The 26,955-nt window shown below is 38.0% G+C and overlaps 1 protein-coding gene across 2 annotated transcripts in view; it reads right to left on the bottom strand.

Moving 5' to 3' along the window:
- Positions 1-21,309, bottom strand: part of EDC3 (enhancer of mRNA decapping 3) — a 62,941-nt gene extending 41,632 nt beyond the window's left edge. The window contains exons 1-3 of one of the 2 annotated variants that reach the window (XM_051982243.1): positions 21,238-21,309; positions 14,158-14,339; positions 5,427-5,740 (exon numbers count right to left, since the gene is read on the bottom strand). In XM_051982243.1, coding sequence (XP_051838203.1) covers positions 5,427-5,740; positions 14,158-14,321 — 478 coding nt within the window. In that variant the 5' untranslated portion in view covers positions 14,322-14,339; positions 21,238-21,309. Of the gene's footprint in view, positions 1-5,426; positions 5,741-14,157; positions 14,340-20,659; positions 20,963-21,237 lie in introns of those variants that run through there. The other variant, XM_051982242.1, reaches the window with a different exon arrangement.
- Between the last annotated feature and the right edge of the window lie 5,646 nt (positions 21,310-26,955).

Raw genomic sequence — 26,955 nt, 5'->3', positions numbered from 1 at the left:
AATCCCAGTTTCACTGGTCCCAAGACTAGTCTATAATTAACAAATTCAATAAATATTACTCTTTTTAACATAAACAATTATCAAGCTATTCTTCAAATCAGATAAAGGTTTTCAAAACCATGGAAGAAGATGATTAATGGGTTCAGAAAAACAGATCCTGGACAATCAGGTGTCCTGCCTCCCTGAGGACTTTTTTCAGGACAGAACACCTATGAAAATAATTGCCGGCAGTATAGAAAAGCAAAAGAATCACATCTGGAAAGCATCCTTCCCAGAGCCAAATCTTTGTCCCAGCAATGGTTTAAAAAAAAAACCCAATTTTTTACCTTCTGAATCCAATTCTCCCTGTGCAACAAGAGAACTGTTCGGTTCTGCAAACATATATTGTATCTAGGATATACTGCAACATATCTAACATATATAGGACTGCTTGCCATCTAGGGGAGGGGGTGGAGGGAGGGAGGGGAAAAATCAGAACAGAAACGAGTGCAAGGGATAATGTTGTAAAAAAATTATCCTGGCATGGATTCTGTCAATATAAAGTTATTATTAAATAAAATAAAATAAAAAACCCCCAAAAAACAACCAAACCTGAGGTTTGAATGAGAGCCCTTTAAAATGGGCCTCCAAAGACAGCCAGGCCAGAAGTGGTTTTGATGTAGGGCTTAGCAAACAAAACTTGCCTATGTTGTGGTCATGGTACCATAGATGCTCATCATGTGAGCATGGTGCCATAGATTCTCAGCCATTGCAATCTCTCTCAGAAGATAGGCTCTAAAGAAACAGGTGTACACTGCACATAGTAACATTAAGATTATGTGATGATCAAATGCGATGGACATGACTCTTTTAAACAAAGGGATGACTTGGATGGTAAATGCCACCTGCATACGGAGAACTAAGGAGACTGAAAATGGATTGAAGCACAGTGTTTTCACTTTTCTGTTTGTTTGTTTTTTTCTTTTTGACACAATTTTGCAAAGCATAACATGATAAATATGGAAATATGTTTAAAAGGATAGTGCATATTTAACATATCAGATTGCTTACTGTACTGGAGAAGGGAGAGGTGAAGGAGGGAGAAAATTTTGAACACAAAAGTTTTACAAAGATGAAACTAAAAACTATCTTAACATGTATTTTAAAAATAAAATACTATGGAGAGGAAAAAAAAACAGGCTCTATACTCTTAAGGAAGACAGACATCTAAGAAATTTTGCTGAAAACAAAAGACAAAATTGGAGGGTAAGAGAAAGATAAGGAGTCAAGAGATCACTAAGAGAAGGATCAGTGGAATAAAAAAGATGGTAGCAAAAATTTTCATCTCTTTCTTCACCTCTTCTCAATTTAGCAAAACACAGGACAGTCCTGGCTCAGCTGATGTTCCTGTTTTTAGCTAATTTAGCAGAATGAAGCCTGGCTCTGCACCAATTTGGCTGAGTGCCACAGGATAAGAAAGAGTATTCAATGCTTTCCAGTGCACCTTTAAATTACACGAGTTAAGCATCTGTAAAACTGTGGAGGACTAGCTTTTCTGGCCCATTCCTTACCAAGATCTCCTTGCCAGCCATTGGCACCAATGACCACTCTGCCAGAGATATAGATAACCCATTGTTGTTAGCTGTTTATTGATTTCTGTCACACTCTGTTCTAGGTTTTAGCAAGCTAGAAAGTCAAGTGGTTACTGTCTTAATTCCAGCTGCAATGGTTTTCATTTGAAAATGCTTGATAACATTTGGGATATTACTTAATAAGCTGCCTCACTCCATCTCCTATAATCTGCCAGCTTCTTAGATCTCTGCTGCTCAGATCCTAGCTCTATTTACCTGAAGCAAATCCAAAGGAGGTAAGTTCATAAGATTAGGAAAGAAGTTCTTAAGGGAAGCCCATAAGATTTGCAAAAATCAATCCCAGACCCAGGAAGGTTAAATTGTTACATAGAAAGTCAAATCACATTGAAACAGGAAAATGACCAGTACCTCTTCAATTTATGAGAATATAAATTCTTTCCATATTTGTTAATTGGGTGAAAGAGAACCAAAGAATAAAGCAAATATAAATAATACAAAGTCTCTGAGATCACCTAATCTTAGACTCCTGCCCATTAGGCAGTCTAAGGCTAGACTTCCCTTTGTCAAACTCCATAGATATAAAAGTGCCCTATATTTCACCTTTATTTAATTAAATGCACTGGGTAATTGTCTTCAATTAGATAAGAAACAATAGATGAAATTGGTTCAGTACCTGGGCTCTTAGTACTTTTCAGTTCCAACCCTCTAGCAAAGAGGCTCAAAACTGTATAAGGAAGACTTCCTTGTGAGTAGGCTGCACAGGATAGGAAAAACAGCACCTGATAAGGAAGTTAGACTGCCTTGGTTCAAGGCTTGGCTCAATTACTGATGGGCAACTCACTTCAGATCCCTGAGGCTGAAATTGCTGTCTGTAAAATGAAGGGGTTAGGGGAAAAGAAAAAAAAGATTCCAAGGACTATTCCAGCTCTAAGATCCTATGCTTCTATGTAGGACCATTATAAATGAATCACTATCACCTCAATCCCTCCGTTTCATAGTTCCTCCTAGGTCCTAGGCTAACCTGCAGATGGGACCATGGAAAATTTTACATCTACCCACTGTATATATCTATACATACCTATATAGATTTATGTGTAGATATATAAACACAGGAACTGACATGTGAAATAAACGTGTGTATAACACACACAACACATATCTACATACATAAATGTAGAGGTACATTTATACAGAGAAACCGGTCCATCATGAAAACAACATCTCTTAACTATTGAAATGAGAAGAAAATAACCTTTTGGAGCACCATTAAGATTCTAAAATAGTGAATACACTTTGTTATTCCCAATATAATGATGGCTTGCCTGGCTTTGCTACTCATTGGTCATTACAGAGAATCATGACAGCAGCTTGGGTCAGGGGATAATTTAGAAGTTACAAAATTTATATCCCTTTACCAACTAATCCATCAGATCCCAAATATTTTCCACCAACATTTATAATCACAAGTGGTAAAAAGAAAATAGAGCTCCCTGAAAAGAACATTTTACTCTCTCAAACTCTGCCCTGATTATATCTGTCATTATCCAGAACAAAGGTATCAAACATGGAGCCCACAACATTACTGTATGACCCAAATCAGATTTAACTGTAATTAGGAAATATTTAAGAAAATAAATTGAATCAATTTTTAAAAAGACATATATAAACCTGTTTGGTTTTCTAAGTCAACAAGTAGCCTTCATGGATTCTCATTGATAGGAGAATGGCCTCTGTTTCTATTTGAGTTTGACACCACTGATCTAGAGCACTAGTTCAACTGACTTCCATGACCTCTCCCTCATCTGGTTTTGTAGCACTCAACTCCTCTTTCCTGTATTACCAACAGCCAATATGGAAGGCAGATCAGGCTCTGTTCCACATAACGGCTAATGAGTAATAGGAGCAATAGAAATAGATAAGTGGCCTGCCTGTGGTCATAAAGCTAGCTTCAGAGAGGCTGAATCTCAGTTCAAATCTCGCCAGGATAATTCTGGGTTTTTTCTACTACACTCCAATTTAATAAGTCATTAAAGATGATAGATTACAGCAATTACAAGAACAAATCTCTGGCACTATTTACTTAGTATGACAGTGTCCAATAAGAACCCAACTTAGATGAAATTCTTCATTTTAGCAGAGAATACCTTATTTTGGTTCTGTTACTCTGTTGCACAATATTACTTAAAATTAGTAGAAAATTCTCTAGTATGGTCCCGGAGTACAAAACAAGGACCAAAATAAAATGACTTGTCCTATAAGAAAAAGTGAAGAATGCCCATAAGAAATAAAGGATGTCTCTAAAATGTTTTTTACAACCAGTAGAAGAAAAGCAATCTGTAAATGGATTAGCCAAATTGGATAACAGGCAGCTAGGTGGCCCAGTGGATAGAGTGCAGGGCTTGGAACCACAAAAACACAACCTTCTAAGTTTAAATCTGGCTTCAGACATTAGCTGTTTGATCCTGGGTCGGTTACTTTATCGTCTGCCTCAATTTCTTCATCTGTAAAATGAGCTGGAGAAGGAAACTCCATTATCTTTTCTAAGAAAATCCAAAATGTATCACATTGGGTCAGTCATGACAAGCTGAATACCTAAAATATACCCCTCCCAATACATGTATTGCTATTCTTTCAGGGATATAGTAAATTGGAAGTTTAATAGCACAACAAATAAGCATTTACTTGTATCTATTACTAACTCACATTTAAACAGGACTTCACAGCTGACATTTACAGAGATTTTTGAAGTTTATAAAACACATTACTTCATTTGATTCTCACAACCCTGTGACCTAAGCTCTATTATTATCATAATTTTCCAGATGAGGAAATTAAGTCTCAGAGAGGTTTAAGTGACTGACTTACCACAGATCACACAGAAAGTATCAGAGGAGTCTTTCTGACTCCAAGTCAAGCACCCTACCCACTGACCCATACCACCTTTGCCTTACTTTTCATATAGTAGTTAGTACTATTCCCATTCCCACTTCGTTGTGCTGTCTCTTCTCTGCTGTGTTGTTCTAGGTCGACACAGGATGGCCTTTGATCCCAACTGGCTGGATGACACAGGGTGAGTCACAATCTCCTAAGGTTGCAGGCAATATTGTAAAGACTATCCACTGCACACAAGGTGATGCTCTGCCTTGGTTGGTGGAGTGATTTTCCTCACCCAGGAGGTTTACTCATTAATAAGATGATATTTTACACACAATCCCCATCCTGTCCCTAAACTAGCTGAAGAATACATCAGTGTAGCTGCTGGAACAAAAGTAATCCCTGAAGCTCCATTAATCAACATCCAAAAAGTCATGGCAAGTTTCTGTGACCATTTATTTCCAACTGGTCTTCAATGTATAAGACACAAAATACTTAAATTTCCAGAAAGTTAGATTTCTTGGGCAGAAGGTAAGTGTGACTATGGGTAAATGGGAAGATCAGAAGAAGTGTGTAATGGAACACATCTGAAGTCTTAGGCTGCAGACCAGCTCACTGCCATGCTACTTTGAGCCCAAGAGTCCGCATCCTCATCTAAAAAACAAGTGAATCAAACTAGATTATCACTAAGGTGTATTCCAACTTTTAACATTGGGTTAAAAATCCAGGGAGGATTGGAGGGAACAATTGAAGTGATGCAGGGATGGGGATGTATATATAATAGCTGTTTCCTTTCCCCTTAAGATCTTGAAAAAAGGTGAGGAAATAGGAAGGAGAGCCGAAACAAAAGAATCCTTCTAAGTTGTGTGAAGTTCTTTCTGTTAGCTGTGATAAAAGTCTTCTTTTAGGGAAGGGGTGGCTAAGACTTCACAGCCCAGGGTCATCAAGTTAAAAAGAAAATGCCAACAGGATAACACTTACAAGAGTTGTGTCGCCGACGAAAACTTCTGGACTGACTCAAAGATTCCATATGCCTGTCCACATAGCTTTTTGAGCACGGCTGCTGTGGTGAAATGGCAACATCCTGAGTCTTCATCTCTGCTCTCTTGGGGATATTCTGGGGGGCACTGGAGGATGTGGACTTCTTGAGCAGTTTGCCTGTGCCATTCTGACTGATTCCCACCTGACAGCCACCACCAGGTAGGCCTAATTCTGTCTGCTGTGAGTCTCCACATTGCTGATTGTCCCCAGAACCTGGTATCTCCAGAATTTTCAACTCTGTAATGTCACCTGCCCTGAAACAGAAAAAAGGAATCCCAATCTCAAAACCAAAATCCTGATAAATAGCAATGAAAAGCTAGGATCAGACAAAAGCACCCACTGATCTCACTGAAGCTCAGGAGCAAAAGAACTAGGGCCCTTAAGAAATAGGACTCACCAAGAAAGAGATTAAAGGAATTAGAGTAGGCAATGAGGAAACCAAACTATCACTCTTTGCGGATGATATGATGGTATACCTAGAGAACCCCAGAGATTCTACTAAAAAGTATTAGAAATAATTCATAATTTTAGCAAAGTAGAAGGATACAAAATAAATCCCAATAAATCCTCAGCATTTTTATACACACCAACAAAATCCAACAGCAAGAGATACAAAGAGAAATTCCATTCAAAATAACTGTTGATAGCATAAAATATTTGGGAATCTACCTACCAAAGAAAAGTCAGGAATTATATGAGCAAATTACAAAAAAGTTTCCACACAAATAAAGTCAGACTTAAATAATTGGAAAAATATTAAGTGCTCTTGGATAGGCCGAGCGAATATAATAAAGGGAATTAATGAAAAAAAAAATCAAATGAAGGTGGTCTAGCTGTACCTGATGTAAAATTATATTATAAAGCAGCAGTCACCAAAACCATTTGGTATTGGCTAAAAAATAGATTAGTTGATCAATGGAAAAGGTTAGGTTCACAAGACAGAATATCAACTATAGCAATCTAGTGTTTGACAAACCCAAAGATCCTAACTTTTGGGATAAGAATTCATTATTTGATAAAAACTGCTGGGATAACTGGAAATTAGTATGGCAGAAATTAGGCATGGACCCACACTTAACACCATATACCAAGATAAGATCAAAATGGGTCCATGACCTAGGTATAAAGAATGAGATTATAAATAAATTAGAAGAACATAGGATAGTTTATCTCTCAGACTTGTGGAGGAGAAAGAAATTTGTGACCAAAGATGAACTAGAGACCATTACTGATCACAAAATAGAAAATTTTGATTATATCAAATTAAAAAGCCTTTGTACAAACAAAACAAATGCAGACAAGATTAGAAGGGAAGCAACAAACTGGGAAAACATCTTTACAGTTAAAGGTTCTGATAAAGGCCTCATTTCCAAAATATATAGAGAACTGACCCTAATTTATAAGAAATCAAGCCATTCTCCAATTGATAAATGGTCAAAGGATATGAACAGACAATTTTCAGAGGATGAAATTGAAACTATTACCACTCATATGAAAGAGTGTTCCAAATCACTATTGATCAGAGAAATGCAAATTAAGACAACTCTGAGATACCACTACACACCTGAAGATGACAGGAAAAAATAATGATGAATGTTGGAGGGGATGCGGGAAAATTGGGACACTGATGCATTGTTGGTGGAGTTGTGAATGAATCCAACCATTCTGGAGAGCAATCTGGAATTATGCCCAAAAAGTTATCAAAATGTGCATACCCTTTGATCCAGCAGTGTTTCTATTGGGCTTATATCCCAAAGAGATACTAAAGAAGGGAAAGGGACCTGTATGTGCCAAAATGTTTGTGGCAGCCCTGTTTGTAGTGGCTAGAAGCTGAAAATGAATGGATGCCCATCAGTTGGAGAATGGCTGGGTAAATTGTGGTATATGAATGTTATGGAATATTATTGTTCTGTAAGGAATGACCAGCAGGATGAATACAGAGAGGCTTGGCAAGACTTACATGAACTGATGCTAAGTGAAATGAGCAGAACCAGAAGATCATTATATACTTCGACAACGATATTGTATGAGGATGTATTCTGATGGAAGTGGATTTCTTTGACAAAGAGACCTAACTGAGTTTTAATTGATAAATGATGGACAGAAGCAGCTACACCCAAAGAAAGAACACTGGGAAACGAATATGAACTATTTGCATTTTTGATTTTCTTCCCGGGTTATTTTTACCTTCTGAATCCAATTCTCCCTGCGCAACAAGAGAACTGTTCAGTTCTGCAAACATATATTGTATCTAGGATATACTGCAACATATCTAACATATATAGGACTGCTTGCCATCTAGGGGAGGGGGTGGAGGGAGGGAGGGGAAAAATCGGAACAGAAGCGAGTGCAAGGGATAATGTTGTAAAAAAAATTACCCTGGCATGGATTCTGTCAATATAAAGTTATTATTAAATAAAATTAAATTAAAAAAAAAAAAGAAATAGGACTCACCCTGCAAATATAATATTCAGCTGAATGCTGTACCCTGTTGGAAGGAGAAAGCTCATTTGCTGATTTGCAGCTATCTTAAAAGCAGAGTAGGGGAAAAAGCTAAGTAAAATGCTACAAGCTACATTTAAAAATTCTCAGATTCAGTAAACAAAAAATTACTGAAAATTTGCTATGTGTATAGCCTTGTGCTAGAATTACTCTATAGAATCATGAGTTAGCTTGGAGCTTCTCCGGCTCTCCATTTTCTTCACATGGCAGTCTCTACTAGAAGAGCAAAAGAATCATGTTTTAGGCTCATGGGGACAAGCTGACAACATGAGAACAAAATGGGCATTGAGCAGCTCAGAGTAGGTGGGAAGAAGGTGAACTCTTCCCTTTCAGAACACTGAAAAAGTTTCTGGAAACTTTGGACCAATAAGAAAGGCAGGCATAATGACCAAAGGAAAAAAAATTAAGTTCATTCGGAAGCTACAGACTGCATCCATTCTTCCTTCAGAGTTCTACTTTTTTCTATACACATAAATCTTGGAAGCAAGAGGAGCACAGCTGTTGTAATATACCTCTGTAATGGCATCACTGGTAGATGTTCTAGCATACTTTTAATCACATACAAGGATTTTTACTATCACACAAAATCTAATTTTAAGTAGCCAGGGATACACATAGAGAAAAGACATATATTGAAACCCTAGGAGAGTCTGGCTAATGGAGGATAAAGCTGGTTATGCTATTGGAGATGAAAACAATTCTAACTTTTCAAAAGCTAATATAAACTTTTTTTTAATGATTAATTTTTTGGCACTCATTGCTTTATGAATCATGTTGGGAGAGAAAAATCAGAGCAAATGGGAAAAACCATGGGAGAGATTTAAAAAACAGAAAACAATAAGTGAACATAGCACATATTGATTTACATTCAATTTTGTACATTCTTTTTTTGCTTGCAGATAGCATTTCCCATCCAAAATCTATTGGGATTGCTTTGGATCACTGAATCATTGAAAAGAACCAATTCTTTCATAGTTGATCATCACACATTCTTGCTGTTATTGTGTACAATGAATTCTTGGTTCTGCTTATTTCTCTCAGCATCTGTTCATGTAAATCTTTCCAGGCCTTTCTAAAATCAGCTTGTTAATTATTTTTTGTAGAACAATAATATTCCATTACCTTCATATACCACAACTTGTTCAGCCATTCCCCAATTGATGGGCATTAGTCATTTTCCAATTCTTTGCTACCACAAAAAAAGCTGCTACAAACAGTTTTCACATGTGGGTCCTTTCCCCTCCTCTATGATCTCCTTGGGATACAGACCCAGTAGTAGCACTTCTGGGTCAAAAGATATGCATTGTTTGATATATATGATATATGTTATGATATACAGTTTGAGTACAGTTCCATACTGCTCTCCAGAATGGTTGGATCATTTTACAATTTCATCAACAAAGTATTAGAGTCTCAGTTTTCTCACATTCCCTCCAACATTTATCATTATCTTTTCCTGTCATCTTAGCCAGTCTAAGAGGTATGAAGTAGTATCTCTGAATTGTTTTAATTTGCATTTCTCTAATCAATAGTGATTTAGAGTATTTTTTTCATATAACTATAGATGGCTTTTATTTCATCATCTGAGTAGATAGAGTACCAGCCTTGAAGTCAGGAGGATCTGAGTTCAAATCTGGTCTCAAACACTTCACACTTCCTAGCTGTGTGACCCCGGGCAAGTCACTTAACCTCAATTGCCTCAGCCAATAAATAAATAAATAAATAAATAAATAAATAAATAAGAGCAATTTCAGCATCTGAAAATTGTTCATATCTTTTGGCCATTTATCAATTGAGGAATGACCTGTATTATAAATTTCAGAAATCAGACCTGTATTATAAATTTCAGAAATCAGACCTTTACCAGAAATACTGGTTATAAAGATTTTTCCCAGTTTTGTACTTCCTTTTAAATCTTGTTTCTGTTGGTTTTGTTTGTACAAAACAACTCTGAGTTCATTTTATCTTTCATAATGTTCTCCAGTTCTTTGTTCATAAATTCCTCCAGAGATCTAATAGGTAAATTATCCTTCGTTCTCATAATTTGTTTATGGTATCATCCTTTATGCCCAAGTCATGTATCCATTTTGACCTTATTTTGGTATGGGTGTGAGATGTAGGTCTATGCCAAGTTTCTGACATATTATTTTTTAGTTTTCTTAATTTTTGTCAAATACTAAGTTCTTCTTCCAGAAGCTAAAGTTTGTGGGTTTATCAAATACTAGATTGTTACAGGTCTTATTGTCTCATGTGTATTTAATTCACTCCACTGACCCATCATTCTATTTCTTAACCAGTATGAAATGGTTCTGATGACTGCTGTTTTATAATCCAGTTTTAGGTATGGTACTGCTAAGCCATCATCTTTTAGGCAAAATTGTCATTTTTATTCTATTAGCTTGGCTTAGCCATAAAGAATTGATATTTTTCCAACTGTTTAGATCTGACTTTGTGTGAGAAATGTTTTGTAATTGTGTTCATATAGTTCTTGGGTTTGTCTTGGCAGGTAGACTCCCAAGTATTTATTTTGTCTACCATAATTCTAATGGAATTTCTCTATTTCCTGCTGATGGGCTTTGTCAATAATATATAGAAATGTTAATGATTTGTGTGAATTTATTTTATGTCCTGCAACTTTACTAAAGCTGTGAATTGTTTCCAGTAGGTTTTTAATGATTTTCTAGAATTCTCTTAAGTACATCACCATATCATTCATAAAGTGATAGTTTTATTTCCTCTTTGCCTATTCTAATTCCTTTCATTTCTTTTTTCTTTTCTTATCATTAAAGCCAGTATTTCTAGTACAATGTTGAATAACAGTGATGATAATGGGCATCCTTGTTTCATTCCTGATCTTACTGGGAATGCCTCCAGCTTCTCTCCATTACAAAGAATGATTCCTGTAGGTTTTAGATAGATACTGATTATTATTTTAAGGAAAAGTCCCTTTATCCCCATGCTCTCTAGTGTTAATAGGAATGGATGCTGTATTTTGTCAAAAGTTTTTTCTGTATATATTGAGATTATCCTATCATTGGTTTTGTTATTGATATGGTTGATTATGGTAATAATTTTCCTAATATTGAACCAGTCCTGCATTCCTGGTATAAATCCCACTTTGTCATAGTGTATTACCCTGTTGATAAATTGCTGTAGTCTCTTTGCTAATAATTCATTTTAACTTTTTGCATCAATATTCTTTTGGGAGATTGGTCTGTAATTTCTTTCTCTGTTTTGGCTCTTCCTGGTTTAGGCATCAATGCCATATGCTATTTTAAGGGTGACAATATAAAAAAGAAAATTTATTAGTTTATTGATCATACCTTAATACATATTACTAAGGACAAAGAGTTTAATGTATCTTTTTTCTTTAAGTAAAACTATATCCATGGACTGAAATGAATATAAAAACTGTATATTGTGAGTTTGGGAGGTCCCTACCATAAAAATGTATGCAAATTATTAAAAACAGTAACAACAACAACAAAATTAGTGTAAAAAGGTTCTCAGTAACTTGACTGAATCAGAGTTCTGAATTGTCTTCTTCTGTATTCTGGCTCAAATTCCTTTTCTTCTTAAAATAAAATATATGGAATTGAAATGTTTATGTACTAAACAGTTCTATCCCTTTGCCTGGAGGATTATCCAAACTAAATAAAACAAATACCTTGAGATGACTCATCAGAGCAAAGAAGCTAATGGTCACAACCACAGTTCGTGTTGCCAGCCATGCTTAGGCAAAGAGGTATGTGGGGTGGCAACATCTAGTTCAGAGATATACTGAAAGACAGATGCCAATCAACTGAATAAGAATTCCTGACCAATTTAGAAGGTTCAAAAATGAAAAATTACAACAAATTGTATATAAGGGGCTATAGCCCTTTATCAAAACTGTGAACTCAATTAAGATTTTGGTGGCAATTATATTCCAGATCCCAGGTGGTTTTCCCTCTTTCCTCAGGAAATTCTTCATCTAGTACATCATTTTCCTTTCCTTCCCAGTTTCTGCCCTTTTACTAAAAGACTTCAGCATCCATGAAGATGCTGCTCCCTCCTCTGCTACACATAAGGAGGGCTTTTACTCACAAGAGTTCCATTTCCCTGATGAACTCTGTATTTTTGGCTTGCTCCACCTGTATTGCCCAGGCATCAAGCACTATAAAACTATGGCCCTGGAGGAAGTAGATATCTCAAATTGTGAGGAAGATCTGAGGTCCATTTCATTGGAAGGGATCATCATTTAATAAAGTGCTATTATCTGAGAGATCTGCTTCAGAGTTTTTTCCTTCCAGATTCTACACTTTCCAATTTTCCTCTTTCTACAGAGGGCATCACACTCCCTCAGTAACCGAGGCTCACAACCTTAGCATCATCTTAATAATCATATTGCCCCATATATCCAATTTATTTTCAAATCTTGGCCTGTCAACCTTTATGGCATCCTCATATGTATCTCCCTTCTCTACAAGAACAGCCACCATCATAGCACAGCCTTTACCACCTCACATTTGGCCTACTGTACAATAGCCTTCTAGTTGGTCTCTTTGACTCAAGCCTTTCCCTACTCCAATCCAATCCAATCCCTGCTTACCTACCAAAGTGATTTTCCTAAAGTGCTAAACCAATCATGTCTTCCTGCCTCCAATTCAACAAACTCTAGAGCTTCTTATTACCTCTGGTCAAATATAAAATTCAGCCTGCCTTTCAGTGGCCCCTTTCTACCTTTCCACTCTTCTTACAATTATTCTCTTCTAAGTATTCTGTGATTCAGCCACAATGGCTTTCTGGTTTGTTCCTCACACACAGTACTTTTCTCCAAACTCTAGGTCTTTACAAAGGTTATCCTTCCCAACTACAGGGCTCTTCTGTCTCACTTCTGCTTTCTGGTTTTCCTGGATTCTTTTAAGACTCAACTCAGTGATAAATGTGGAAATATGTTTAGAAGAACTGCACATGTTTAACCTATATTGGATTGCTTTCTAGCCAGAGGAGGAGGAAGGGGGAAAGGAGGAAGAAAAATATAGAACACAAAGTTTTGCAAAGGTGAATGTTGAAAACCATATTTGTATGTATTTTGAAAAACTAAAAAGCTATTATTAAAAAAAAAAAAAAAGACTCAGTTCAAATCTCAGCTTCTGCAAACAACTTTTCCTACCAAGCAAACTCCTTACCCTAGTGCATTGTCTCTGAGATTTTTTTTTTTTATTTACAACTTTCTATCTTGGTATCCCTCAAACAGCATAGTATCTGGAATGTAGCAGATATTTTATAAATACTTGCTAAGTTGCAATACTCAGAGAGTAAGGCACCACAATTTATAGATGAGGACAGGCTCAGAGAGCTTAAGAGATTTGCTCACAGTCACAAAGCTAGCAAGTAGTGAAGTCAGGGAACAAATCCAAGTTAAATAATCTTTTGTCCACATTTTACTCAACTTGAAAAAGTTGAAAAATGAGAAAAAAATGGTAGACTGAAAATAGGAAAGAAAACATCTGAAATATACTCATTTTAACTGTACCAATCAAAACAGTCTACTAGGTAAATATATTTTAACTATGCCATTTGTCTTTTGTTAATAAGTAGTAGTGTAGTTCCTTTTATGAGATGTATAATTCTCAAGTAGAATGACAATTCACAGCTTTAACACACTGGTCTTTGGGGATAAACTGCAGCAATAGTTCACATATTTAAAATACACTAAACTGTGCAAATAGAAGAAGTAATTTCACTCAAAAATCAACAAGAACCACATCTGGGAAAGAAAAGGAAAGGTGGACATATATAATATATACAAGAGATGGAAAGAAAAATTCTAAAGACAAGAAATAAAGATTATTTTGAAACAAATATATTGGAATAACCTCTTATTCTACTTGTATTACCAAAAGTCAAATAATGCACTGCCAGTAAACATTTCAATTTTGTAGGAAACCAAAAAAGAGGCAAATCCTATATACATTATAAGAAGAAAACACACTGAAAGCTCTTGTCTCTAGAAGGACCTTATTAAGTATTTGTTGAACTGAATGGCCTTTGGCACAGAAGCAATCCAAAGGCACAAATCATATTACAGAATACCAAATAAAAATAAGATCTAGGTTCACGTTCTGTGTTACACTGTGGTGACCAAGAAAAGGAGGCAGAAAAGTGTTCTTGTAAAGACACTTACCTGAAGGTGACTTCTGGCACTAAACATTTCACTCCATTGTGGAAAGGTCGGGTCAAGGAGATGGTCTGGCTGACCTGGTCCACGGCTGATACTCTTCCCTGATAGACTCCCAGGCTGTCCCCACAGTTGATAGATACAATGCTGCCCAGCCAATCGGAAGCCATGTTTCTGATATGGGATCACTATAACAAAGAAGAGACAAAGAATTTTTAAAGAAATTCAATAAGTATTCCAGAAGGCTGCACACTGGGCAAATATTAACTTTTAATAAATGGGCCCCTCCATCCTTAAAGGGAGCTAATGGGTAAGTCATCATTGAAAACATTTGGGTTGGTTTTTTTTCAAATGACACCTATAAATAGTTGAAAGAAACTTGAACTTAAAAATCAGGAAGAGAGCTTGGTTTTCACCAGGGCTGTAACTAACTTTGATAAATAACTCCAGGCAAATCATTTTATCTTTTGGGGCTTCACTTTCTCATTTATAAAATGAAGGAGGTGGCCTAGATCAGAGGTATCAAAACACATGGCTCATGGACTACATGTAGTCTACTATACTCAGAAGTAAGATTCAAACCATATTACATTGTAACTAGAAAATATCAAAAATACAACAGAGATAATATTCAATTTTAAAAATAAATTCACATGCAACTGCATAGATTCTTAGCAATCCCCACTTCTACTTAGTTTTAAACCATTAGGCTAGATCGTCGCTCAAGTACCTTCCAGAAAGCAATAGAATCTTCCTCTATAATCTTAAATCAAATCAACAACAGAATAGTAAACAAATTATAAGTCATTATTCAGAGGAGAGCTCATTAGATAAAGTTTATTTGTGTACCAGGTTATAGCCAAGCAATTCTAATATAGCTAATATAACTGTCACAAGTCTAATTCAAAGACAATTCATAAAGAAAAACCTATCTTTTACAACTCCATGAGAATGATCAACTTGGGATCAAGTTTATCTTAAAGAAAAGGTTACAATCTCCCCAAAAAAGGTTTTTCAATTAAGAAACATCCTTTGTCAAAACATAAATTTTCCACAAGTCCAAAAGTATTTTAGATCTTCTTTGGTAAGTTTTTATACTGCTATTTAATGCAATCTCTATATTTTTGTTTATTTTTTATGAAAATTATTAAACACAAGAACAATGCATTTGATAGATATTCAAAGTTTGTTAAATGGTAACAAGAAAAATGTCAGGAACTTAAAGATTGGTTTGGCATTTCCCACACAATGGGCAACACATGGAAACACAAATGGGGTGAAAGATAATCTCACTGTTTACATCATTATTTTGGAGGAGTCTATATAAAGAAAATATAGGAAAAGTGGTAAGAAAATGAGTCCAAGAACTCTAAAAACCTCCTGTGACACAAATACCATAAAGCAAGTGAAAAAGCCTCTCTCTAGTCAAAGCCAGAAATCCATTGACTTGAACTAGTCACAAACTAAGTAATTATAACCTCCATTCTTGACCTTGGAGAAGAGATGAAGGCGGCATTTTTTCTTTCAATTGGGGTGGGAAACCAGAAGTGGAAGATGTTGCCAAAGTTGGTCACTTTGTCAACTGGTTTTGTTTATCTATTCTGATTATAAATGAAAGCATATAGAAGCTGGAAAATGAATGGATGCTCATCAACTGGAGAATGGTTGAGTAAATTGTGGTATATGAATGTTATGGAATATTATTGTTCTGTAAGAAATGACCAGCAGGATGAATACAGAGAGGACTGGCGAGACTTAAATGAACTGATGCTAAATGAAATGAGCAGAACCAGGAGATCATTACATACCTCAACAACGATACTGTTTGAGGATGTATTCTGATGGAAGTGGATCTCTTCGATAAAGAGAGCTAATTCAGTTTCAATTGATCAAGGATGGACAGAAGCAGCTACACTCAAAGAAAGAACACTGGGAAATGAATATAAACTGCTTGCATTTCTGTTTTTCTTCTCGGGTTATTTATACCTTCTGAATCCAATTCTCCCTGTGCAACAAGAGAACTGTTCTGTTCTGCACACATATATTGTATCTAGGATATACTGTAACCTATTTAACATGTAAAGGACTGCTTGCCAGCTGGGAGAGGGGGTAGAGGGAGGGAGGGGAAAAATCGGAACAGAAGTGAGTGCAAGGGATAATGGTGTAAAAAATTACCCTGGCATGGGTTCTGTCGAGAGAGAGAGAGAGAGAGAGAAAGAGAGAGAGAGAGAGAGAGAGAGAGAGAGAGAGAGAGAGAAGCATATCAGGAAATAACTACGATAGGAAAACAAAAGACATTAAAACTTTTTGAAAATTTTAATGTTAACAAAAACACTAGAGAGCTTCTCAATCTTTGCTTAGGAGCATAAGAGATTTTCACTTTGATAGAGAGAACTCTAAGGATGAAGAGAACAATATTATTCAGCAGCTTCTCAAACTAAGCAAGTCCCAAGAACTAGGAGGGAAGGAAGAAAAATAAAAGGTTCTTAAAAATAATCTGATCCAAGCCCCTTATTTGAAGGTGAGGAAATAGCTCTAGAAGAAAGGAGAAAATGGTCAGTTTCCATTGGAGTCCAAACTCTCAATACTCCTGATTATATACTTTGAGCATATGGCAGTTCTTGGACAGGCCAGCAAATGCTACAAATGGAGTTACCAAAATAGAACTGATAGTCTAAGATATTTTGGCAGAAAGTGGAAGGAATACATACTAGGCTTATATCATTCCCTATTCATTTTTCTTTGTTTTGAAGACACAAAACTAAGATTTCCTGTTCATATTTGTAGTCTATTATACTTTTTCCCCTCTTACCCACAACACTTTCTTGACAAGCTTATTTTGACACTTCTATAGGCAAAACTAAGACATAACATAGTAAAATATAAAGAATAACAATTGGGAAATTCAAAAATGTAAGGTATTCATTTCTTTTTTATTTTTATTTTTTGCTGAGGCAATTGGGGTTAAGTGACTTGCCCAGGGTCACATAGCTAGGAAATGTTAAGTATCTGAGACCCATCATTTCTTTTTTAAAAGAAAATCTGTTTTATAGCCTTTTAGAGTGTTAAATGTTTTTATCATTTACACAATGAAAATTGATTTTATGTGGAGTGATAGTAACACTAACATTGAGAAATTCTTATTATGGGAAGGAAAAAGCTTTTCTTCCCTTCCTATTTTCCTCTAAATATGAAAACCAATACCTTATTTTATCCTGGTATTCAGCTTTTTTTTTTTTTTCTTGTTTCTAATTCTCTAATTTCTTTTAAGAAAAAGCCACCTCTATTTATGATAAACTGTAACAGTAGATTGAAGTACACTTTTTTCACTTTCTTTTTCTTGCTTTTTTGTGTTTTCTGTTGTAATAGTGAAATATATTTTCCATGACTTCACATTTTTAATAACTGATATCATCACTTGCCTTCTGGGGGAAAGGAATAGATGGGAGAGAATTTGGGGCTCAAATTTTAAACAAATGAATGTTATTTAAAGATATAATTGGCAAGTATTCAATGAAATAAGTAAAAATAAACAATTACTTTTTTTAAAAAAGGAAGAAAAAACAAACCACCTCAAAATCTGATCAGTCTAGGCAGATTTTAGTCCAATTGTTTAAATTATACTCTCAAATATTGACTTTATGATCTCTACTAAAGAATTCTCTTTTCTGCAAATCCCTGTTTCCAGTGCTTCAGTCACATCAATATGCATTTATGAAGCACCTTTCATGTACCACTCACCATGCTAACTACTAGAGATACAAAGTCTGTGCATTCTTGGAGAGGAGGGGCTGTTTCGATCCCAGAACTTGGAAAGATATGATGAACCACAATTAGTCCAACTCCCTCACTCTATAGATGAGAACTGAGATCCACAGAGACTAAATGTTTCTAGTCACTTACTAAGTGGGAAGAGTTGGGGTTTGAACCTGGACCCTGACAGCCAGCTAGCACTGCTTCCACCAGACTCTGTGATCAGTCAGACAGCAATCTAGCACTTACCAAGGCCATCAACACCAACTCCACTCCAGTGTGTCAGTCGGGCTTTGAACTTTCTCTCTCTCTCCCCTCATCTCCACTACCATGCTTAAAAACAAGGGCTCCACAGGAATCTATACGTCACTCCAGGCAGTTCAAGAGGAGCACCTGGAGGTAAACTCAGGGAGGACAAATGCAACTACCTTCATTGCTTCAGCAAATGCTAAGCCAGCACCTCTGAGCTCTATTCCCCAGTCCCAGACCTGCCTTCTTTTGTGGCCACCTACTGCCAGGTACAGTTTCAGCTGATGGTGATACCCCAGCTTTCATTGGGTAGAAAGAACAGACACAAACCACTAACACACTTGCTAAAGGCCATGCATCACAGTAATGGCATTACTTGTAAATACTACAGGAATCAAAAAGAAAGATTCCTGTAAACTTTCAGGAGTCATAAAACGTTGAACAAAAAAGTAGGTGAATTTCAATTTGAAAACTAAGTTGACTTGGAAGGAGGGTCAAATTCCAAGGAAGGGAGAAAACATGTGCAAAAGCTAGAGGTGGAAAATAGAAAAACTAGGCCCATGTTACTTGGTAAAGTATTATTACACTGATATGGACTTGACTCTACAGGGTAGTTGCATTCACCTGTTGGACATACAAGTGGAAAGATAGAGGTCAATAATCTAACATAAACCTTGAATGGGAAAGAATAAGGTCTTAGTCCTGAGACAGATAAGTTCTAGACAAGCTCAATACTCATAGAGGGGATCTAAGTATAAATTAGATATAAGAAATCACATCCCAAATCTTCCATTATTGTATCCACTGATGAAACATAACAAAGCATATGGAATACTTTGTTGTTTATTTTAAAGTAGTCCCATTCTTTTCTAATCTAAGACACAATTTCAAAAGCTACAAAGTACTCAAGAGTCCTAACCCTATTTTTTGGCAGGAGTAATTTTGGAAAAGATACATGTTACAAACAGTAACAGAAACTGTAAACCCAAAAAGACAAGACCTAAGGGTGGAGGCCCCTAATACTTGTGTAGTCCATTCAAAGACCATACAAGTCACAATTCGTTTCTTCCTCAAAACTAGGACAAATATTTGACCATGTGACGTTTGTTTTCAAGAACTTTCAGGGGCTCCCATTATCCAAATGGAAAAGCACAATCTCCTCACCAGGCATTTACGCAGTCCACAGTCTTGCTTCTACCTGCCTTCTCAGCTTTATTTCTACAAGAAATCTACATTCTTGGGGCAGCTAAGTGGCCCAGTGAATAGAGCACCAGCCCTGAAATCAGGAGGACTTGAGTTCAAATTTGACTCCAGACACTTAACAATTCTTGACCCTGGGCAAGTCACTTAACCCCAACTGCCTCAGCAAAAAAGAAAAAGAAAAGAAAAGAAAAGAAATCTACATTCTAGCCAGACCATTATTGTTTCCTTCACTTGACCCTCCCTCTCTTCTTCAATGAATTTACTGCCTCAGAATCTGGCTTCCTCCAAGACTTTATTTATGTGCCATTTCTCCAGAAAGCTTTCCACAATGTCTCTCCTCTGGGGATTTTCTTGCCCCCCTCATTTTGCCACTGTATTTGTGTACACATCCAGTAAGTAACTTGTTGAGGACAGGGATTGTTTCATTTTCTCGAACATACTAGACTCTTCAGGTTTATTGAACTGAACAAGCAGCAACATAATTAACTGCATCATCTTGAATTACCAAGGATTAGAGACCAGAGACTTGCTCCTGTATTTATAATAGATAGCATATAGTGGTCTTGTTTGGAAAAAGTTATGAATTTTCCACTCATCTGGGAATGTGTTTTTCTAGCTAAGAAAAAGATGACATAGTTAACTTCATTGCTTCAGGTTTCATAGATTCACAAACTAAAAAACTGTTATCACAATCCACGGTTAGACAGCTGATTATTTGTAAATCCTTTCTTACAATGGGCTGATATCTGATGAGATGCTTTAGAAATGCAAGGGACTTTAGAACTCATTTGAAGTCCCACATTTCTCCCCTCTGAGGGCCACAATTAACTTTTTCCCCAAAAAAGGAAATCTCATTCTCACTACAAATTGAGAAAACCTAAAATAAGGAACTAACTTTTAACAGTGCTTAAAGCCATCCCATATAAAACAAGAATGACAAGCTACAGCTATGTACACTACTGATTTTCTTTAGGAGTAAGTGCATACAAGTACAGCAGGCCAGCGTCCGGGGCTGGGGGAAAGACCAAATCTAAATGGAAAATTAAATCCAAACCCAGGTCTGATGAATATCAATCACCAGCACGACCAGAGTCAGCGCCCAGTTTAGTCACGATTTTAATCCTAGAAGCAGCTTTCTAAGAAAACTGGAAATGTGTCTTTCGTGATTTATTTCACTACCGAGAGGACACGAAAGAAAACACAAGACCCCCTCTCCCCCAGATGTGAGCCCCGCTTTGGAGAGGTTTCACCCCTAAGAGATCAGGGAGAAAGAGGGAAGGGAATGGGGGCTCCTCCCCCCCACCTCTCCACAGGTGTTAATTTCCCAACTTTTCCTTCCAGGTCGGTGACCAGCCCATCCTCACAGTGGGGAGGCCCATGGTAGGAGGGAAGGGGGTTCTGAGAAGTCCGCGTGGCCCCGGGCCCTGGAGGCTCTCTGGCTCCCTTTCCAGGGCCCTTAACCCAGGCAACCCTGCTCAGCCAACGGGGGGCGCGGGCTGCTTGGCCTGGAAAGTAGGGAGACAGAGAAACTTAGCAGCCCTAGCCCCTCCCTCACAGGGAGAAGAGAGCACTGACGGTCCAAGAAGGGCGGCCGCCCCCCACATCTCGCAGCTAGACCCAAGTCGGAGCCCAAGACTCCGGAGCTGCGCCCCTCCCCCCGCAGCCCGGCCCGCGCCCCCGAGGCCTCGGCGGGAGGTAGGTTTGGGTCGGTAAGTCGGTGGCTCCCGCGCGGCCCGCCCGCGCCTCAGGTCCAGCCGCGGCGCCGGGCTGGGCCGGGCCTGGGGCCCGGGCGGGGGGAGCCCGCAGGGCAGGGAGGGAGGGAGGGCTGGAGGGAGAGCGAGCGGAGGGGGCCGCTGCCTCCGCGCCGCCCCACACACTTACAGACCCCAGCGCCGCCGCCGCCCGCCGCCGGCCGGAAGTGTCCTGGCGTCCACACGCCGGCGTCATGTCGTCACATCCTCCGCGTCGCCAGAGCAACCGGAATCAACGGCTGCCTGGGAGCGGAGGAGGTGGGCAGCCACGTGGGAAGCCGGGGGCGGGCCCGGCGCAGTGGTTTCCAACTCTATCCTGAGTCACTCTTCCATTGCCTCAGTTTCTTAGTCCGTTCAAAGTGCGCCAGGACTTCCCTTCATAACTGTGGGAATCAAGTGGGAGACGATTTGTGAAGGAATTCCCGCGCTCCCTCGTACAAGCGGGACTTGTGGAAGGGAACTGATGAGGGCGGCGTCTCCGAGAAAGGAAGAGGAGGAAGAAGGGTATTCGGCCGGAGCCGCCAGTCCCGAGATGGTCACAGGACCCGAAACGTACAGCTGCGAGGAGCCCCACAGTAATAAAGGCCCCACGTTCAAATCCAGCTTCGAGGTGTGGAAGGGGGAGGGGCTGAAAGGCTGGGTAGGTGGATTCCCTTCCCTGTGAAGGTGGCCCACTTGTGTTCGGCTCCGAGGCTTTTCCTTTATCCTAAATCATAGATAGAAATATACATATGCATAGATATAAATTAATATAGAGTGTGCATGTATGTCTTAGAATATACAGACATGCTCACTGCCCCTGGCAGACCAGATTCTCCCCCATGACAGATCCTCGAAGGCGGCTATGCAGCCAGTACCATGCTCTCCGCGCCTGCCACTGACAATTCCGAAGAGCTCGATGAGCAAGAAGAGTGCATTTGAGTGGGAAGGTGCGTAGGGCGCTTGGAGTCAGGGAGACTCATCTTTATGAATTTAATTCGTGCCTCAGACTGTGACCCTGGGCAAGTTAAGTAACCTTGTCTCTTGTCAGTTTTCTCATCTGTTAAATGAGCTGGGGAAGAATATGAAAAATTGCTCCACAGTGTCTTTGCCAAGAAAACTTCAAGCAGGGCCATGGAGAGGGGGCTGTGACCAGAACAACCAAACAACAAAATGAACCAGGTGAAAAGTAATGGGATTTGTGGCTTTATACTCTGGAGTTTTCAAGCTTTCTGTTTCCTTTGCCTGCCATTTGGGTACGATCTTGATCTACAGCAGTGGTTCGCAAACTTTTGTTCTCAGTATCTTCATGTTGTTAAAAAACTATCGAGGATCTATTCAGAGTTTTTGTTCACATGGGTTATATTTATAGCTATTTACTATATTAGAAATAAAAAATAATTTTGAGTTTGTAGACCCTCTGAAAGGGTTTCAGAGACCCCAACAATTCTTTGTACTACACTTTGAGGACCGCTGATATAGGAAGGAACATTCAATTAGGCAGTTGGAAGAATCAGTCTTAGAAATTCTGCTGAATCTGAAGTTCAAAGAAACTTTAAAATTATGAAGTAATTTTGGTCATTCTCTCTATTCCTCCTTTTCCAGGAATGGGACAATGAGAATCTAAAAAGGGAATCATGAAGACTTGAGGTTTGAGATTCATGTTTTTTTTTTTGTTTTGTTTTGTTTTTTGTTTTTTTTTGTATTTCCACCTAGGCACTGAGAGGTTTCACATTCAAATTACCCAGAATCACTTTTAGTTAAAACTTCTACCCACTTAGTTAAGAAAAAGTCCCAGTTATTTCTCCCCCATTCATTTTCAGGAAAAATGAGCAAACCATTTCTCTCCTTTAGGTAAAGCCTTGCTAATGTCTCTCTTTACCTCAGATTAGATGAAGTCCCCGGTTCCATTTAATCCAATCTCTTCCTGACCAAGAATTCCCTCTACATCAGGCCTAACAAGTCTCAAGCTTGAGCTTGAAAATTTCCAGTGAGGGGGAACACTTTTTCTCGTGAAGCAAACTGTTCTTTCCTTCCTTGTCCCTTTTTGGATAGCCCCAATGGTGAGGAAATTTTTCTATATATTCACCTTAATTTACCTCTTTGAAATTTCTATCCATTACTGGGGAAAAGAAAAGTCAAATTCTTATTCCTTGAGATAGCCCCTTCTAGTACTCTAAGATTGCCATCATTCCCTATTTCACTCCCAGTATTCTGGAGTCTAAACACCCCTAATAACTTCAATCTATCTTCCTAAGGCTTGAACCTTTAAAAAAAATTCCTTAAATTGTTTTGGATATGCTTTTAAAAAATTTTTTTGAGTTCCAAATTGTCTCCTTCCTACTACCTCTTACCATCCAAAGAGAAGATACTGATATCAATTATATGAGTGAAATTATGCAAATCTTTCCATATTGGCCTTATCAGAAAAGAGAGGGGAAAACAAAAGAAAGCAAGAAACTTACATTTCAAATTTTGTCTTGGATAAAAGGGAAATGTGGTCAGAACAGTAGGGATCTCAGCAAGCCCCACCTCACTAAACCAGAGGGAGATCCTAAGTCCCAGTGTGACTGATAGGGAAATATGTTCTATATGTTTATCCTTGCATTATCAAATTGCTTACCATTTTCAGGAGAGGGAAGGAAAAAAAAATTGGAACTCAAAATCTTGTAAAATGAAGGCTAAAAATTGTCTTGATGTAATTGGGGGAAAACACTGTTAAAAAGAAAACCATATAAATTTGTACCACGTAGGAAGCATCCTGATGTAGTAGAAAGAACTCTGACTGGAGTCAGAGGACCTGGGTTTGAGTTCTCTTTCTGACACTACCTTTGTGACCATAGGAAAATCATGTCTCTTTCCAAGACTCAAATGTTCTCCTTTGTATAAGTAGAGAAGTCTCTGTGGTCACTTACAACTCTTATGTTCCTAGCACAGCTGCTCCCCAAACCCTTCTCTGATTAGTTCCTCCAAAGACTAGATGTACACCATCCATCCTTCTTGCTTTGTGCTACAGGGATACTCTTGTAAAGTTTGTGTGCACATGTCTCTGTTGCTAAAATTTCACATGGCAATTTAAAACTTGCAATTCAATTCAGCAAGCATTTCTTGAGTATGTTAGGCACTATTACGTCCTGGGATACAACTCTAGAAATTCATATATCTTATCTGAAAACTGAATCAGTACTATTCAATAAGTTATTGTTTGCACATTTCCTTGATTGTTCACAGAGATAATGTGGGAATGGAACTCTTCTTTTTCTGATATCTGGAAAATGCATGTGTTCACTCTTCCCCTCCCAACTTGAAAACTCACTAATCTTTCCTCCAGTTAGAAATCAGATTACTGAATTTTGTAATTCTGATTGTTTTAATTAGCTGGTCTTATTTGATCAGTTGTTTTTAATGCATAAAAGTCTGTCTTTTCCCATCACAGGATCTAATGCAACTGGTTCTAATTTGTTATGCACTTGCATAATAAATCAGTGTATTCAAAAGCTTGAACCTTTGTTTCCTCATTTCATCTTTCACCTGCCACAAGTGCAAACTCACCGAGGCAGCAGATAATTTGAAGACCTGCAAGTAGGCCAATTTAGCCGGATCTAGAAAATGTGGAATCTGAAGGCAGGAAACAGCCAGCTTATAAAAAGCTTTAATGGCAAATAAGGGGCTTTTTATTTGATCCTGAAGGGAACAGGAAGCAAATGGAGCTCATTAAACAAGAAGATGTTGTGATCTTCCCTCCATTGGCAGTCAGGTGGAAGTTGCTTAGGAGTGAATCAGTGAGACCAGTTAGCAAGCTATCAAAGTAATCCAAGCTAGAAGTGATGAAAAGGTGTGAACTTTTGTAGAATTAAGAGAATGAGTTCTGTTTTGAACATGTTGAATTTGAGTTGCCTAAAATATGTGTGACTCAAGAGGTCCAAGAAATAATTGGTTAATAGGAAAACCAAGCTTTTTATTTCTTGTCCAAAGTTCTGATGGAAGAAACCTCTCTTGATCCTATCTGTAGAGTCTTCGTGCTAGCAAAAATTTATATTGCCTTCCAGTGAAAAAAGAGCCAAGAACATGAAGCTGAGAGGCCACCCACTGAAGGACAAAAGTGAGGAAAGGTAGTTGAGAAATCATTGTTGACTTTTGGAGATGGGTAATAGTTTCGGCTGAATGCTGAGGTGGAAATAGAGATTGCAAAGGGAAGGCGGCTATTGTTGGATGAAAAGGAAGAAATAAGACAGCTCACAGGGATGATTGGATCAAATGACAGTATTTTTTTAAGGATGTGGGAGACTTGAAGAGTATTTGTACAGGTTGTAGGGAAGGTTATCAATAGATAATATATTTTAGAGAATTCTGGAGGGTGGGATCAAAGGTACATTTGTAGAGTTTTCCTTGGCAAAAAGGATCACCCTTTTATCTGAAACAAGGGTGAAATAGTGGAGGAAAATGTTTGAGTGATATCAAATAAAGAGAAGCAGAAAAGAGGGAGCTTTCGGCAACAGTCTTGGATTTTTCGTTGAATTATGAAGCAAGATATTTAGCTGAAGGTGTAAAAGAAGGGGAATTGTGGGAGGCTGAGGATGAGACCAGAAGGTGTGAAGCAACCATTGTGGAAAGTGGAATATTCAATCAGTCACTAAGGAACAGAATATTTATTTTATTGCAATGAAGGCCCATTTGAAATTAAGTAATTCAAATTTCGTGTTAGACCCAATCAATGTGATTCAATGATTTCCTTAAGCCCATTCAGCAGGAAACAAATAGGAGCTGCGGAGGCAGATAATTGGAATAATCCTGGGCTGAGGCCTGGTAAGGCAATAATCAGCGTTAGGATAAGGAGTCAAGAAAAGAATGTAGAGATGATTTGTAATATTGAGGTGATTCTTTAAGGAAATGAGATATGAATGAGGGGAGTTCAAGCTCATTATCTGGAAATAACTGGAGGGCAGAAAGAATGGAGAACATGTTAAGGGCTGTGAAGTATGAGGAAAAATGGAATGATAATATAATCAGATAAGGAATTTGCATGTTCGTGAGCATTGCAGTAGAACTCTTGTGGAGGATGGCAGCTTCAAGGGGTTGACTATGTGAATAGCTGAGGTGGAGTAGAGGAGCAGATCATGGTAATAGAAAGACTAAGGAACTGGAAAATTAGGGAATTAGAGGAAGAGTCAAAATACATGTTGAGATCCTCTAGATGAGGAACAGAGAAAGATAACAGGTTCTGAATTCACAAATAAAGGAAAGTGTTCTTGAGGGCCTATAGTTAACAATCACTAGAAATTGGTTTGGGTAACAATTGGATATTATAAATTTGAAAGGAAAAGAGGTTGCTTAGTGAGAGTTTTCAAGGGAAGGTCTGGAAATGATAAAGACTAACAAGAAGTAGTCGAACAAACTCCCCCCACCAATGAGTGAAAGGTGTGTGAGAGAAAGTGTAGACAGTACAGAAAGTGAAGAAAATGGTGTCATCAAAAGAGCACTTTGTTTCAGCAAGGTAAAAGGAAGAACAAAGGGCTTAGAATGAAGAGAAGCTTAATGATTTTGAAGCCAAGATTTCAGGAAAACTCTGAAGGAAGGGGTAGCAGATCCTGAGGAGAATATTGGGAAACAAGGTTGAGGTGAATAACCATAAAGGAGCAGCAAGTAGAAGATGAGGAACTGGGTTTGTCATTTCAGTATTTGGCCAGGAAGAGATGCAGAATCCTTGGGATGGGATGAGTATAAGGGGGTAGAAATCAGCTCACCATCAAGCTTAAAGTTGAGCAGCTTCAATAGCAGTGCCTTGGTTGTTGGACTGAGTTCCTGGAAAGAAGCCAACAAATTCAAGAAGTTGGAAAAGGAAGGAGATGTGAACAGAAACAGTGCATAC

Source organism: Antechinus flavipes, chromosome 2, assembly GCF_016432865.1.
Source record: "Antechinus flavipes isolate AdamAnt ecotype Samford, QLD, Australia chromosome 2, AdamAnt_v2, whole genome shotgun sequence".
Taxonomy (NCBI): Eukaryota; Metazoa; Chordata; class Mammalia; order Dasyuromorphia; family Dasyuridae; genus Antechinus; species Antechinus flavipes.
This window is presented reverse-complemented; position numbering and strand designations above follow the sequence as displayed.